This window comes from Tetranychus urticae, chromosome 1 (genome assembly GCF_039701765.1).
Source record: "Tetranychus urticae isolate SD_2017Ah chromosome 1, NJAU_TeUrti_SD_1.0, whole genome shotgun sequence".
Taxonomy (NCBI): domain Eukaryota; kingdom Metazoa; phylum Arthropoda; class Arachnida; order Trombidiformes; family Tetranychidae; genus Tetranychus; species Tetranychus urticae.
The window spans coordinates 6,235,421-6,251,482 of NC_142958.1; the positions used below are offsets into that span (position 1 = coordinate 6,235,421).

Sequence of the window (16,062 nt, forward strand, 5' to 3'; positions counted from 1 at the left end):
GAAAGAAAGCCAAGTTATCGTCGAACAAGGTTGAAAAGTCACTTTTGAATAACCTGATATTTTATTTATCTGGTGAACAGAAAATTTTCTTTTTTAGAATTGAAAGCTTGAAATTGAACGCAATGGTTGAAAATTGATTACTTTAATGACATCAAGGGACACCCTCATATAAAGAAATCAAAATTCATTGAAATAGATTAAGATTCAGTCTATGTTTTGCTTAACATTAGTGTTTCAATAAAAGTTGAATAAGTAAAAACAGATTGTTTGATTTCATTCTTGTGCTTTTAGTGAATCTTTAAATTAAATAATGAACGCTGTAGAACCAGCCCAAGAGAATCGTCTTCTCAAGAAATCATATTTTGGAACTTATCAGCGATTATTCTTATTTTGGACAGAATTACTAAGCATGATATTTAATATCACAGTGTATTCATCTGCATGTAAGCTCGAGTTAAACTCAAAGTTGGATGTATATGCTTTGTGTAGAACCGCACTCAATATAATTGTACCGGTTTCTCGTTTCATCCTCGTTTCAATTTTGGTTAAAAGTAAAGGAATTGCTTCTTATTTTGACAATTTGTATGCAATTGGTGTTCATCAAGATCATCAATTGAAAAGATTCATAACTCGAAAACAGTTGTACAAAAATATCGCATTTTTAATTTACCCGATTCTACAATCTGTTATTCTTTCGTTCAGTTTTATCGAAAATAAAAATTATCTTGTTTGGAGGAAAGTTTTTTATTTTATTATACATATTATCAGTCCAGTTATATATTTCTTCATCCTCAGGGAGGTTGTTGATGTTTGTATCCATTTACAAGCAGCATTTAAATTGGTCAATTCAAAGGTTAGTTCATTGGTAAATAATCAACCAACAAACCTGGCAGCATTGACATGTTGCCGTCGATATTATAGCTATGCAGTTAAGGCCACTAAATCAGTGGAAAATTATTTTCGCTATTTGGTTACCTTTTTCTATGTTCAATATGCTTGTTATAACATAATGAATATCGTCGATGCATTTGGCGGTCGATCGTTAGTGAATATTCATTGGATGTTTCACACCATCAATGACACTCTATTTATGATCTATTTAACTGTTTATTTGGTCTCAGTAAATTTATTATCTCGAAAATGTTTGGATAATCTTTATTCAAAATGAAAAAGTTGGACATGAAATATGAGGTAAGAACTTGTTTCATCGTTTTGCAGTAATTGATACAAAATCTGATTGAATTTCATTTCATCAATTTCTTTTACAGAATGAGATTTTCATTGGACGAGTTTTATTCACTGATGTTGGCTTCACTTTTGCGAACCTTTTCACCATAAATACACAGTTTATCGCCTCTATGTTTACCTTATCACTGACCATAATTCTGGCTTTAGCAAACTTTCTCTATCAGTAATTGAGAATCTATCGAAACGAGCTAGAGTTTCAATTAAATGCTACGTTTTATTTCTGGTTGCTTGTATGTTTCAACATTAAATAAAGTGATTTAAATATCAATCGTCATCTGTTTAATAATCTTTACTTTATTTCTTGCTAAACCGTTAACATTCAGATTCGTATAAGCAAAAAATATTATCCAGTATTTAATAATAATAGTTGGAATATTATTTAAACTCATCTTAAGCTTATGGTAACAAAGCAACAAAATTTTGAGTTATTATGCGAAACTTCGGCTTGACCATCTATCTTTTAACATCATAAAAAATGAAACTTTGCTTGGCTAACAAGGGAACACACCCAAGTATGAAATCGATATCGCGATTTTATTGGTCACTATCAATTCATCAGACCTTAATAAAGACTAATATATCAAAATTAGCTGCCACCTTTTCGATTACGGCATTAAATCGCCTTTTTTGTAAAAAATTTTGTATGCTTTTCTATGAGGATTTGTAAGTTCATTTTTTGTTGAAGCAAAAACATATACTTTTTATTGCACAACCAGATCATTTATTAGATACGTTTTATAAAACAAATACAAATCCCCATAGAAAAGCATACAAAATTTTTTAGGAAAAAGGCGATTTAATGCCGAAATCGAAAAGGTGGCAGCTAATTTCGATATATTAGTCTTTATTAAGGTCTGATGAACCGATAGTGACCAATAAAATCGCGATATCGATTTCATACTTGGGTGTGTTCCCTTGTAAGCAGCTATTTTCGCACAGCGTTTCACCATCTTTTCAATCTTCTGTTGAACTAAACAGATTATCTCGCGATCTAACGTTATATCTTTTAATTACAAATACTTCGAAATTGATCGAAATTTTTTCCCGTGTTTTAAAATCATCTATTTCATTGAAAAATGGAAACTCGTGGAAAACTTTCCCTTGTTGTCAATTGGTTACCCGAAGGACTATAACGGAGAGAACTGTTAAACATTTAATCTGGAGAATCCTTCCCATTTAACAGACGAATTCATTTCTTTTAGTTTTCGGTGCTGTGGAGCGGCCTATCCGAAAAAGGCCAATCAGTTACGCCATAAAACAAAACATAATGACCCTTCAAATTGATTGACTTAATATAATTAGTATTATAATTTTAAAAGTAACATTAAGTAACAAACATCCAATGCATTTAAAACAGTTTATTCAGAAAGTAAATTGTTTAAATGTTGCACGAATTAAGCAATTGTGTGATTTTGTTAAACAGATTTTTTCAAATCTGAAAGTAGTGCTAAGGTTTACAATGAGATTCAATTGCTATTCTCAGCTTGTTCATTTACTTGTCTTGACCAAGTGAAACTTTCGTTGGCTTCTGAATCATTACGCATTTGTTTAACTTTTGAGTAACCAAATGGTCCAGCGAATCCCAATAAAGCCCCGACAAACAAGAACAACATAATTATTCCAAAAGCACCTGATCCACTTGTTCCTTTCGTTACTTCAGTCGAACTGGATTCTTTGCTTTTCTTTCCATTTGATTCCACTTTCAATTCGTAATTTGAGCAATCGCCACCTTCAGAAGTTTTAGTATTTGCACTTTTAACTGAAAATTTGGTTAATGAACAAGAACTTTCTGTTCTACTTTTAGGACAATAATTAAATGATTTACATCCAGTTTCACCATCAGACCATCCATGACATAATGATGCACATTGTTCAAAATTCAAGTTCATTTCAGTGTAAATCACATCTGAAACGATTTTGTTTCCCGTTTTTTGGTATTTCTCAGATACTTTGGCTAAGTTAATTAAAGAATAAGAAAACAATTAGACAAAACAAAAACTTGTTACTCATTTTCAAGAGTACTTACGATGATATACACTACATTCTCCGTCATATTCAGTAGCTGCATCTGTATAAAAACCACCAAAACTACACTGAAAATCACACCATTGGAAGGAGAAACAATCAGGTGAAGCATGACAAGATTCGGCACAAGAATAAGGATCTTTTTCGACTGCGATCGAAGTCTGGGTTTTAAATTTCCTATGAGGTACTTCCGAGTATTGATTGACAACATTCACAGCGTGAACAGAACATGACTTGTCTAGCTCAACATGTGAGTCATTATACAAGTCTACAGTTAATAAGCTACTGACTCTACAGTCACCATTTGAACAGAATGAGAAAGTATTGCATTTAAGTTGCTCTGAATTATGACAGGTTCGATAACAATCAGCGAAAGTTTTTGCACCTGGAGCAGTCACTGTAACTTGATCTTTGCTGTCCAACTTTGCATCAACTCTAATGGTGGTTTGAAAGACATCAGCTGGAGTAATTTTATTTTCCGTTTTGTCGATGATATCAATGATTTTATAAATTTGCTCTTCAAAGAAAAAGTTACAAAAAGAAAGGTTTCATTATATTCAGAGTCTGTACGTTCATGTGAAATAAAAGGGAAATATTTCCATTTTCTAACCACCTAACCAAAATTGAAAAATAGTACCATTTAATTGAGGAAAGGTGTCAATTTGATTTCGCTAACGCGTGAAATTTTGATATTGTTTGGTAAGCGGTTGCGCTCCTCTTTCATAATCAGATTACTTTTCACGAATTGAGTGCTTATACTGTTATGTAATTTCAATTTTTTGATTGTTTCATTCAAAATTTATAAAAATCAAACGTGGAAATATTTCAGCAGTACCAGAGTGGGCTGCTTAGCATAGTCGCAGGATGGGAATTACTTACGAGAATCCCAAGCATAATAAGAGATAGTCCATCCTAAATTTTCCATCAAAGTATTTTGAATTTGATCAAGTGGTATTTCTTGATCAATGCGACGCAAATTATATAAAGGGAAGTGATAGACGCTGCATGGGTCTCCGCCTTTACTATCTTCCTTGAGGTCGTCAAAATTTGTCAAATATCCGCAAGTTAAATCTGATGGTCTATAAATTACAACACTAATTGGGAAAAGAAGAATAAAATTATTAGAATCATATTTGAATTATACAAATGAAAATGTGCAGGTTCCGAGATATGTACAGGATATTATCTTGGTATTTTGCCATAGCGTCCAGACATTCATATTCACTGTTTGCTTTGATTTTTTTCATCATTTTAAATGTATCTGCACTGACGGACATAGTTTTAGAATTGAAAACATCTGGAAAAGAAAAAAAATTTCAAAAATCGAATTAAATTGCATGAATGTAAAATGTCAAATTGTTATTACATTGCAAATTAGGTGAATCCAGGAAAGTCACTTCCATATCAAGTTGTGCCTCATTGATATTATATTGGACATTATCGATTCGAAGTGGACTGATATTTTTGTTTAAAATAACATAATCAATGAGCTCTCGTTTCAATTCGTAAGCACGACTTTCCATGAGTTCGGTACAAGAGTCACCTACAAATGAAGGAAAAAATATCAGTTAAAATACTCAAGAGCAATTACATAGCCTTCCATTGTTAATAAATAAGTCATGTACACAATTATTTAAAAAATCATGAATCTACAGTGAATAAGCAGAATGATATTATCCAATCTGTGATCATTTCATGCACAATGACTAAAAATTTCACTGAATTACAGTGATTTTTGGTTGAAAATAATTCACAATGAAAGACAGCATTTTTCAGCTAAGTAACTTTTGACAATTAAGACAATTTTAGACAGTGCGAAACCCCGCTAAAAAATAAAGAGACCAAGTTAATTTTCAATCCTAAAGAGTTTACAGGGAACCACTATTTGGTCAAAAGCAATAAAACTTAAAAATTCAATTTGGTGTCAAGCCTTTTCTTTGTAAAAATTGCCCCTTCATTGTGAATGCTTGGTCTTTTCAATCGCAAATCACTGTATAATTGAAATATGTAATTGCCGTCAACCATATTGCCATACCAAGCTGGCAGCTTCATTGTTATCAATACATACCTTGGCATTCAAATTTGAAGTCAAGGGTTTTTGTTTTATCGCTAACTAAGTATTTACACTCTTTTAATGTAAAAATGTCATGAAGTTCATCTTCAGATCCAGCCTTTTCAAAGTTCATGAAATCTCTTGTAATTCCATCCGTCAAAGTGTAAGTTTTTTTCTAGCAAAAGACAAAAAACAAAAAACATTAATCTTATTTGAATCATAACCATTTAAATGAATACTTACCAATGAATCCAATTTATAGATGGCAATTGTGGTACTGACAAGAGTATAGCCAGGAAATATTTGACTATTTCGCTAAAAGCCATTTTGATTGAATATTTTAGCACAAATTGAATGAGAAATAAAAAATTAAGTTACACAAGAAAAAATCATATGTTTGAGTTATCTTATGATAAACTTATTTTCACTATTTTCACTACATTTACAGTTGTTTTATCTTATTATTTTCATTAATTTTATTTGTTATAGCACTATTTGTTAGTATAGTTTAAAGTAATTAAAACTTACCGATTTAGCAAAATATTGAGTAATGACAGCTTTGTCGGCCTTTTTCCCGTTGATGTTAACATCATATCTGATTGATTCCCATGCATCTACAGAAAATCCAGATCGGTGTTCCTAAAATCGGTAGGAAAATTTCATAAAAATATTCAAGAACTGTTGTAAATTTTACATCTAATCTTGTCCTACAAAATTTTTCTGGTAACAGTTTTCTCTTTAAATGTAACTTTACCAAGGAAACAATTCGTGTGCATCTATAGCACCGGCCTATTTATTATAAGAACTATTTCTAACAGACAAAAAAATTTCTATATGCGTCAATGTTATAAATTTCAAGATAGAATTCAATAAAATTTAGAAAATCTATAATTAAAGCTTAAACGCACTTATTTGCTGAAAAAATACAGAACAGTGAAAAAATATTAAAAAACTCTTAAAATAGCGTCTAAAAAACAAGAGATTGCCTTGTAAATAGACGAAACTAGAGAGCGATTAAAAATCACTGAAAATGAGAAAAAATTTCCTTATCACTTTTCAACTGAATTCAAAGTTTTTCATATTTTTAGATATCGAAATTGGGAAATAAAAATAAAATTCCAATTGATATTCAATCTAAAACCTCCTGCTAAAATCAATAGATTATCAGTAAAATTAATGAATTAAGTTACAAACTGTGTCATATTTTTGTTAATCACTTACTAAATTGAGTTTTCCAAGATAATGAAAAGGAGAAACAACGTCATCAACGATTAAAAGGCTTTGCAAGTTGAAATAACCATTAGAATTGACTCCAGGTGAATTTAAATCTGCAGATAATACTCTACACCCTCCACCCTCTTCAAAGAGGTAAGAAACTCCGAGGTTATAATCATAAATAGCTTCAGTTGTTACACCAAGAAGAGTTGCTTTCAATCGTAATAATTTGTGCTTTTCTGATGCATGAATCTGAAAATGAAATGAAAATGAATGTAAAATTGGAAATAGTTGACCAAATAAACTAACCTCACTGAATGTTCGAGAAGTGGTTGAACCTTGAATATACTCGTACATAATGTAATGTACATAATCAGTTCTCAATTTAGGGAATGAAATCTCGCTTGTGGCTAAGTAATGTGGGCATCCGATTCCGGGTAAAGGCTAAGGTCAAGAGTAAAAAATGTGGAAATGTTAAAATCTTGAGTCTCTTACGAGTATTGTTTAATAATGAAAATAAAAGCAAAGTGAAATACTTACATTAACTTCATTTGCGAGTTCATCATAATAGTTCTCATTTTGAAGGTAAATATCAAGAATTAGATTCTCCCTGACACTGTATGAAGTTGACGATGGATCATAACCACTGAATTCAATTCGACTTGGATTTTTAATTCCAGAATCGCTTGCATAATGGTCTAGTTTTTGAAAATGAAAAGGATGAGAACAGTTAAACTTGATTAAACTTTTGTTCATCTAATCACTCAACAAATCTAATCGATTCCTACTCACTTTTGTAATAATAAGTGATTTTCAATCTTCCGTTTATTTCAGTTGTTGCACCCTTCATCATGGTTCCTCTTATGCTTTTATCTGCAACTGATTTCTGTTGTTCAACAAATGAATTTGATTAAAAATTCTCACAATGTTGTTGAAATACTTACCCAAACAAGTGAGGAATGACCAAGTCGATATAAAATTGAAGGTCCCATTAAAAGTACCAGATTAGTTACAGGTAGGTTCTTGATTCCAGGTAGAGTTTGATCCCAATTATTCTTGTAGGCGAATGTTAAACAATTTGTACCTTTAGATCATGAAATAATTAAGAATTGTTATAAGATTATTTTGATAGCGAATTCCATCGATGAATGTTTCTTGAAAAATTGTAGACAACAAAGAATTTCTTACGAATCGAATCATATTACAAGAAATTGTTTATGTTTTTTCATTTCATCAATTGTTATTGTAAAACTCTTACCGTGAATAACCAACCGTTCCTGGTTTAAACTAGAAGCAGTATTATAAAAGATGTTGTAGGAATCCTTTTCACCTGAGATCACAATTTTGCCTTTGATCTCTGTACCAGAAGCTGATATGGATTCTTGAATGAAATATTTATTGGCTCCACTCTAAGACGAAAAGCATTAAGAGTTAAAATAGTCACAATTGGTTGGTTGTTCAACTTACGGCATCGGTTAAAGTAGCGTGAATGTTGACGCTTTTGCTACTTAAGCTCAACGGTAAATCCACCAAATCTCTAGCACTTGCTGTGTTTGTGAGGAGTTGAATAGAAATTGATTAAGTTTATATTTTCAGTCAATAAATGAATAACTTTTTCTTACCTGTTTTAATAGTTGAAAGTAAGACGACTACGGTTGATAATATAAACAGCATTTTGTGTCTTTCATTCAGCAGTGAAGATGACATGTTGAGACTTAGCAAACACAACCAACTGTAACAATTTACTTGTGTTTAGTCGAGAGTAGGTTAATATTTGACACTAGAAAACGGTTGGAATTTTTACTGAACATCATTTCAAAATAACAATAAACGCCCTAGATTATTCGTTCGATTACTCTTATCGATCATATGTGATACGGAAACAAAACAATATCGACACAGATTCTTTTATAGCTACTCTAACCTCATATTTACTATTACAAACCTTACATTTCAATTGATATTACAAATTGATCTGATTTTGTCTCAAATTATAAATTATGTAAAACGGAAAGTTACATGTATCGCTAAAGAGCTATGTGGTCGCCAATTCTGGTTTGTGGGGTGGAGCATCACCCGTGTTAAAGAGTGGCACTGAATAAAACCAAACAGTGTCTCTGCGCGTAGAAGGGGGAAGTCCCTCACACCAGAAACTTTACGATTACTCTGTAAAAATGAATCGGGATATTATAACGAATAACAATGAAAGTGAGATGAAGAGAGCTTCTGTAACAGGTATAAAAGTTTTGTCTTCGGTTGTTTAAGATTCATTTTGAAAAGTTTTTTTGTCTTTAAAACATTAAGTCCTATTTGTGTGATACGTACGCTTTTAAGTCAACTTGAGACGATACCGCAACCTTGATTGATTTATTATTGATTCAACATGTCGTCGACGTTTCAAGCAAAATGTGCTAGCGTTGTCAATGAGGTATATTTGAGTCAGTTGTGTCGAGAAAAGGACGAAACTGTTTCACTGGAAGGACCAAAAAAACTTGGTTATTACTCGTTCTATTACAATGGTGAAAAAGAAATTGTTTATTGTCCAGACAAATCATCTCTTCGGTACTTGGACTTACCTAATTCAGTCTACATCAACTGCCTCAAAGGATATGATCCTAATATCAAGTTTGGCAATAAAAATCCAAAAGGTTCAAATCTATTGAGATGGATATTGGAGAATGAAACAATTTTGAGCGACTTATCTTACGATTTCATCTGTAACAATGGTCTATTGAAAGAGTTCATGACTTTCAAGTTTAATAATGATGATTGGACCTTTTCCGCTACCAAAATCAGAGGAAAGATTATACTCAATCGAATCCATTCAGACGAGGAAAAAGCTTCGATTGATGCTCGTTCCGAACAGAGCAACAAATCGACGTATGTTGCAAACAATTTACAATTGTTGATTGCCAAAAATATCGATCAGTCGCAGGGTGATGTGAAAAGAGAGGAGGACTCATTTTTTGGTGTCTTTCACTCAAAGATTGGATCTCATCAAATATTGCATTCTGGGTTTTTAGGATGTGTTGAAAGTAAAGAAGATCTGGAAAAACCACTTGACGAAATGAAGTTTGTTTTGATAAAAAAGTTCAATGGGCCGAGAGTATCACATTCGCCGTTTCAAGCTGACACATGGTGGGCATTGGCTGCTCTTGCTGGAATTGATAAAATTGTTCGCGCTAAATGCCAGCGAGATTTTATGTGTAAAAATATCGACAAGTTGGACGTAAAGAGTCTAATCTATAAATCGAGACAGATGGATTTTGTTAATTCATTGAATACGGTTCTTGATCATGTCAAGTCAACTGTTACAGAGGAAAACAAATGTTATAACTTTCATTTGAATGGCAGGATTAAAAAGTTGACTGGATACTTGATGAATGATCTTGATGAAAATCTCATTCCATCTTGGTATATCGATGAACAGCTTCCTGTTGAAGCTTGATAATCATTTATTTGAATATTGTATTTTCACATTCAAAAAATTAAAGAATCAACAAAAATTTAAATTTTGATTAACCGACTGAACATTTTCATAATTTCGTACTATGTTATATTATTATTGTGTTTTATTTTTAATTTCAGTGTTGATCTCCGTACTCAAGTATAGAGTTTACAAACGATGAGTTGCAAGTTAACGTTAAACAGGTTTAAGATACAGTTATTATTGATAAACCTGGTTTGAGACGAACCTGAGCAAATACGGTCAACTTTCTGTTTCAAAATGATTTAGTCATTGGTCTAACCATGAAATCATCAGACAATTCACCAAACATTGAATGAGCTGAGTTGCTTTGTTTTCTGATAAAGGTGTCTCATCTCTAACCTGAAACTGTTTTCGACTTTAATCAAGAATCTAATTGCCACTTACAGCTAATTTAATCTGTTTAGAAATTAAAGTTTAAACAATTTTTCCCACAGTCCTAATGAAGTATCGAGTTAACCAAATTAAATCTATTGATAATATAACATACCGAACAATTAATTTAATTGATTTGCAATAGTTGGTCAGTTAAAAGTTCATTATAAGAGATTATTACTCAAGATAAAATTGAATATTTTGAAGTTTCATTAAGTTGGAAGTCGATAGTTCAATCTATGAACAATTTCAAATTACATTTGTTTCTTCATTGAACAAGGTTCTTTATTTTATCAAAACAATTGTTACTCAAGAAAATGAATGTTATAACTTTTCTTTTGATGGTAAGGTTAAAAAACTCATTGGATACATGAAGATAGAGCCAGACGAAAACATGATTCCATCTTGGTATACCGATGTAAAACTTGTTAGCAAATCTTAATCCATTGCATTGTAGTTCATTGTACCGTAAGTTAATAGAGATATTTTTTGAATAAATAATTTTTTGTTATCAAAAATTTATTGTTAATTGACTTTGTTAACTGTTGTGTTATTTTTCAGTTTCAAGTTTGTCGGTTTCGTTAGTCGGTTTATTCAAAATTTTAAGTATCACAACAAAACTGGTGTAATCTTTACCCAAATCATCGGATCAACCAAAAGTGAATTATAATATCCTTTTCAGCCAAAATTAAAAAGAATAGACTTTCATTCTAACTCAAGACAGAGAAATAGACGGATCTGCGAAAGAGGATAATAAATTGGATCATTTTTCCAAAAATTTAGCATCCAATAAGCATGTTTCAACCTCCAATGATTAGTTGAGATCATCAGTTAGACGTTAGAGTATTTTTTCAAGTTCACAATGATTTGCTAATTTGGTTAAAATTAATCATCAATTAGCTGTTACCCGACTTAGTCCATGTAAAACTAACTTGGACTAGAGGATTGGTGACGATAATGAAAATACAAATTATGTTAGCCACTAGATTGTGATTCACCAGCTATCAGTCCATCCAGCCTTCAAAAAACATCGGCAACTCAGCTTAATACAGTACTTTCACGCATAAGTTGCATTTTGATAAGCGCCGTCTACTATAAGTAAAATGCTTATGTATACCACTGGTAATACAGTAGACGGCGCTTATCAAAATGCAACTTATGCGTGAAAGTACTGTATTATGGAATCAACTATTCACTAATAGTCATTAATGAATCAATTCTTTAAAAGCCATTTGCTGTGGAATAGATGATTGAGATAAAAGGTCTTCTTATTTACATTATACATTCAATTTATAAGTGAAGGATCAAAACTTTAACTTTAAAATGTTGTCTACAAGTGGAAGTACTTTTGTAAAGAAAGAGTTGGACCTAAAATGTGCCGAAACAAACCATAATATTTGTTTGAACAAACCAAATAGACTTGGATATTACTCGTTCTATTACAATGAAAAGGAAAGCGTTTATTGTCCAGACAAATCATCTTTACGGTACTTGGACTTACCTAATCCAGTGTCTATCGACTTGCTTCAAGGATATGATCCAAATACCAAGAATGGATATCAACAGTCAAAAAATAAAAACTTATTGCAATGGATTCAGGAAAATGAAACAATTGTGCGTAACTTTGATTATGATTTCATCTGTAATAATGGTGTACTGAAAGATATTATGACTTATCCGTCTTATAACGACGATTGGAACCTTTCTGCTGTCAAAATCAGAGGGAAAATTGTTTTGAATAGAGTCGCTTCGATTGAGAAGAAAGAAAAAATTGATGCGCAATCAGAAAAAGACAACAAATCGACTTATGCAGCTTTCAATTTACAACGTTTGATTACCAAGAACATCAATAGTTCTGAATTTCCTTCTGGAATAGAAAACGGTTCATTTTTTGGTGTTTTTCACACAAAGATTGGGTCTCATAAAATTTTAAATTCAGGATATTTGGACTGTGTTGAAAGTAAACAAGAATTGAATAAACCTTTCGAGGAAATGAAGTTTGTCTTGGTCAAAAAGTATAATGCTCCGAGAGTATCACATACATCTCTTCATGCCAACACTTGGTGGTCATTGGCTAAACTTGCTGGAGTTGATACAATTATCCGTGCTAAATGCGAACAAGATTTTAAGGTTAAAAATATCGATAGGTGTAAAGTCGACTGGCTAATCAATAAACACAGACAATCGATTTTTGTGGCTTCATTGAATATGGTTCTTGATCATGTCAAGTCAATTGTTACAGAGGAAAACAAATGTTATTACTTTTATTTCAGTGGCCAGGATAAAAAGTCGACTGGCTACGTGAAGATGGATCTAGTATCGGAGTCCGTCATCGAACATTAACAGATAACTCATCATAACATATCTTTAGCATCATTTATTTCAACTTTGCATTTCTAAATCTCTTCATATAGTGCTTTAAGTTCAAATGATCAAAATTTTAACTTTGAAATGTTGTCTTTAAGAATTAAAAAGTATTCAAACAAAATAAAAACTTTTCATCAATTAACTAGATATTGCATGTTTTGGTACATTGTTTGATTTCATGACATTAGTAACTAGCATTGAATTAAATATGTGCAGCTGGTAACACCGATGGGGAGAACGGTTTTGTCTTTTGTGATCTCCACTTGCAAATTATACAATTAATTCAGGAAAAACAGTAATGTCAATTCAAACATACAGTGTGGCATATGAAATTTTCGAGATTTTTTTGATTGCGTTTGATTGTCCAAAATACAAATGTTCATAAATGCATCTCTTGAAAAGAAACAGATTGATCTCGAGATGTTTTTCATTAAAATATGGGTTTAAGCGAGTACTTTATATTGCCAAGACGAATCATAACCTAGATGAATCAATCAAACGAAAATTACTATCGTCAATGCGGATTTGTACTTCATCAATTGTTTCTTAAGATGTTAATATTTCTTTTGAAGGAATTGGAAGGACCAAATGATAGCAACACTGCATTTAAACATTGCATGAACAAAGGACGATGAAACTGTGAATTGATATAACAGTAAATTAACTATTATAATTAATAGTTTCAAGATCAAAGAACTCTTTGGACTAGGTTGCTATGTGACTCATTTTACATGACTGATCTTTGATTCTCTCGCTTTTTTCTTATTAAATGCGCTTGATTGGTGAACTTCTATCTTCTTAGCCTTTGTTATTTCGCGAGAGACGCAATAACTGGTACCTACTTCATTAGGATCCACTGTATGCCGAATCAGATGACAAAATTATTGTTTACTAATCCCTGTCGATGAAGTGTTAGCTAGCTACGAGTCATTCTCAATCTTGTGATCTTTTAATGACACCAACCCATAACATGACGCTGTCCTGCAAATAATGTAATTAGCTATCTCAAGAGTCTCATTATCGCATCCCTAACCGCAATTAGTAATGAAAAAATTGAAATATAATACCATCTCGAATATCGATAAGAAATACCGTTTGATCTGAAAAGAGCTTCAATTGAGCAAAGGTTGCAATGAAAAATAGATGTTAAATTATCGATATTTTTACAGATTATCGATGATATTTTTGGTAATATCGATATCATCAAAACAATTGTTACTGAAGAAAATAAATGTTATAACTTTAGTTTCAATGGTAAGGATAAAAAGCTCATTGAATACATGAAGATAGGGCCAGATGAAAACATGATTCCATCTTGGTATACTGATGTTCAACTTTCTAAAAATATCCATCCATTGCATAATTACATTTTTACCTTAAGTTGATGAAAATACTTCTTGAATGAATACATTTTGTATTACATCTTGTACTTGTTAATAAAGAGCTATTGTTGATTAACTTTGCTGAATGCTGTAGTAACTCTCAATTTCAAGTCTACACAAAAAACGGACGCTTTGTTTGAACAAAGTTGTTAAACGGTTTCTCAAAATATTGAATTAACCAGCAAAACTGGTTGTCTTCCTAAGCACCCAAATCGACTCATCAAACCGAAGTGAATAAAAATATCCTTTTATAACGCTTTATCAGGAATATACATGAGATTTCAGAGTTTACAGCACAAAGATTGGGTTGCATTAAATTTTACATTCAGGATATTAACGTAAAGTATCAGGAAAGTAAACGAGAATTGAATAAACCTTTCGAGGAAATGAGATTTGTTTTGATCAAAAAATTCAATGCTCCAAACATTTCCCATTCATTTCTTTATGCTAACAATCGGTGGGCATTAGCTAAACTTGCTAGAATTGATACGGTTTTTCGAGCTAAATGTGAACATGATTTTATGGTTAAAAATATCGATAGGTTCGAAGTCGACTGGCTAATTAATAAACACAGACAATCGATTTTTGTGGCTTCATTGAATGTGGTTCTTGATCATGTCAAGTCCATATATGATTGAATGTTCACACACAAACAAATGTCTAACATCAATCAATTATGTTTTCACTCTTGAATGTTAAGATCATTCGATCATTCGATAGGCGTTAGAGTTCACCTGTTTAAGTGATTAAGTGATTTGCTGGTTTAGCTAACAGACTCTCTAATAAAGATGTTTAGTTGACAACTTATGTTACTTGTTGTTAGATCAAAACGCTTTCTACTTGTAATTCAACTTAACACTGAAATGATTCAATTGAATCAAGTTACTCTTTCTTTGCAAGAGTTGAACTTAGGAAGGGTCACAACGAACCATAACATTTGTTTGGACAAACCAAAAAGACTTGGATATTTCTCTTCCTACTACAATAATGAAAATAAATGTGTTTACTGTCCAGACAAATCAGCTCTTCGGTATTTGGACTTACCTGATCCAGTCTCTATCGACTGCCTCCAAGGATATGATCCAAACATCAAGTATGGCCACAGAAGGCCAAAAAGTTCAAACTTATTGCGATGGATTCTTGAAAATGAAACAATTTTGAGCAACTTTACTTACGATTTCATCTGTAGCAATGGTTTATTGAAAGATTTGATGATTTCTCCATATTATGATTACGAATGGAACCTTTGTGCTGCCAAAATCAGAGGAAAAATCGTATTAAGTACGATCGAATCGATTGGTAAGAAAGAAAACATTGATGTACAAACAGAAAAGGATAACAAATCGACTTATGTAGCTCTCAATATGAAAAGTTTGGTTACCAAGAACAAAAATCAGTGTACTTCTGCCAGAGATGAAGCTTCATTTTTCGGTGTTTTCAACACGAAGATTGGTTCCCATCGAATTTTACATTCAGGATATTTGGACTGTGTTGAAAGTGAACAGGAAATGAGTAAATCTTTCGATGATATGAAGTTTGTTTTGGTCAAAAAGTACAATGCTCCGAGAGATTCACATACATCTCTTCATGCCAACACTTGGTGGTCATTGGCTAAACTTGCTGGAGTTGATACAATTGTTCGTGCTAAATGCGAACAAGATTTTACTGTTGAAAATGTCGATAAGTTGCAAGTTGAAAGGCTAATCAATAAACACAGACAAATGATATTTGTTACATCATTAGATTTAATCCTCAATCATTTAAAGTCTGTTGTTACAGAGGAAAACAAATGCTATAATTTTCATTTCAACGGCAAGGATAAAAGGTTGACTGGATACATGACGATGGATCTAGATGATAATCTCATTCCATCTTGGTATATTAATGAACAACTTCCTCTTGAATCTTAA

General features: G+C 32.0%; 4 protein-coding genes across 4 annotated transcripts; 3 read left to right on the top strand and 1 right to left on the bottom strand.

The window, feature by feature from the left end:
- Positions 1–2,591: 2,591 nt before the first annotated feature.
- Positions 2,592–8,324, bottom strand: LOC107367374 (uncharacterized). Its single transcript, XM_015935074.3, has 16 exons — positions 8,164–8,324; positions 8,009–8,088; positions 7,800–7,950; positions 7,486–7,625; positions 7,334–7,427; positions 7,082–7,239; positions 6,851–6,985; positions 6,548–6,793; positions 5,855–5,965; positions 5,570–5,641; positions 5,342–5,501; positions 4,640–4,816; positions 4,450–4,570; positions 4,153–4,367; positions 3,275–3,790; positions 2,592–3,202 (listed from the first exon to the last, which is right to left on the bottom strand). Exons 1-16 carry the CDS (start codon positions 8,246–8,248, stop codon positions 2,715–2,717), a joined length of 2,949 nt encoding a protein of 982 aa, XP_015790560.2. The 5' UTR covers positions 8,249–8,324; the 3' UTR covers positions 2,592–2,714.
- A 600-nt stretch (positions 8,325–8,924) lies between these two features.
- On the top strand, positions 8,925–9,989 carry LOC112539420 (decapping and exoribonuclease protein Rai1-like). The gene has a single exon (XM_025161916.2). The coding sequence runs from the start codon at positions 8,925–8,927 to the stop codon at positions 9,987–9,989; it is 1,065 nt and encodes a 354-aa protein (XP_025017684.2).
- A 1,737-nt stretch (positions 9,990–11,726) lies between these two features.
- Positions 11,727–12,746, top strand: LOC107367153 (decapping and exoribonuclease protein-like). The gene has a single exon (XM_015934836.2). It carries the CDS (start codon positions 11,727–11,729, stop codon positions 12,744–12,746), a length of 1,020 nt encoding a protein of 339 aa, XP_015790322.2.
- A 2,269-nt stretch (positions 12,747–15,015) lies between these two features.
- On the top strand, positions 15,016–16,062 carry LOC112539418 (decapping and exoribonuclease protein-like). Its single transcript, XM_025161915.2, has one exon. The coding sequence runs from the start codon at positions 15,016–15,018 to the stop codon at positions 16,060–16,062; it is 1,047 nt and encodes a 348-aa protein (XP_025017683.2).

Coding starts and splice junctions, on each gene's coding strand:
- LOC107367374 (XM_015935074.3), bottom strand. CDS start 8,248: ATGTCATCTTCACTGCTGAATGAAAGACACAAAATGCTGTTTATATTA. Junction 7,428..7,485: donor GTCATTCCTCACTTGTTTGG/GTAAGTATTTCA, acceptor GTTGAACAACAG/AAATCAGTTGCAGATAAAAG. Junction 4,368..4,449: donor AAATACCAAGATAATATCCT/GTACATATCTCG, acceptor TTTCCCAATTAG/TGTTGTAATTTATAGACCAT.
- LOC112539420 (XM_025161916.2), top strand. CDS start 8,925: ATGTCGTCGACGTTTCAAGCAAAATGTGCTAGCGTTGTCAATGAGGTA.
- LOC107367153 (XM_015934836.2), top strand. CDS start 11,727: ATGTTGTCTACAAGTGGAAGTACTTTTGTAAAGAAAGAGTTGGACCTA.
- LOC112539418 (XM_025161915.2), top strand. CDS start 15,016: ATGATTCAATTGAATCAAGTTACTCTTTCTTTGCAAGAGTTGAACTTA.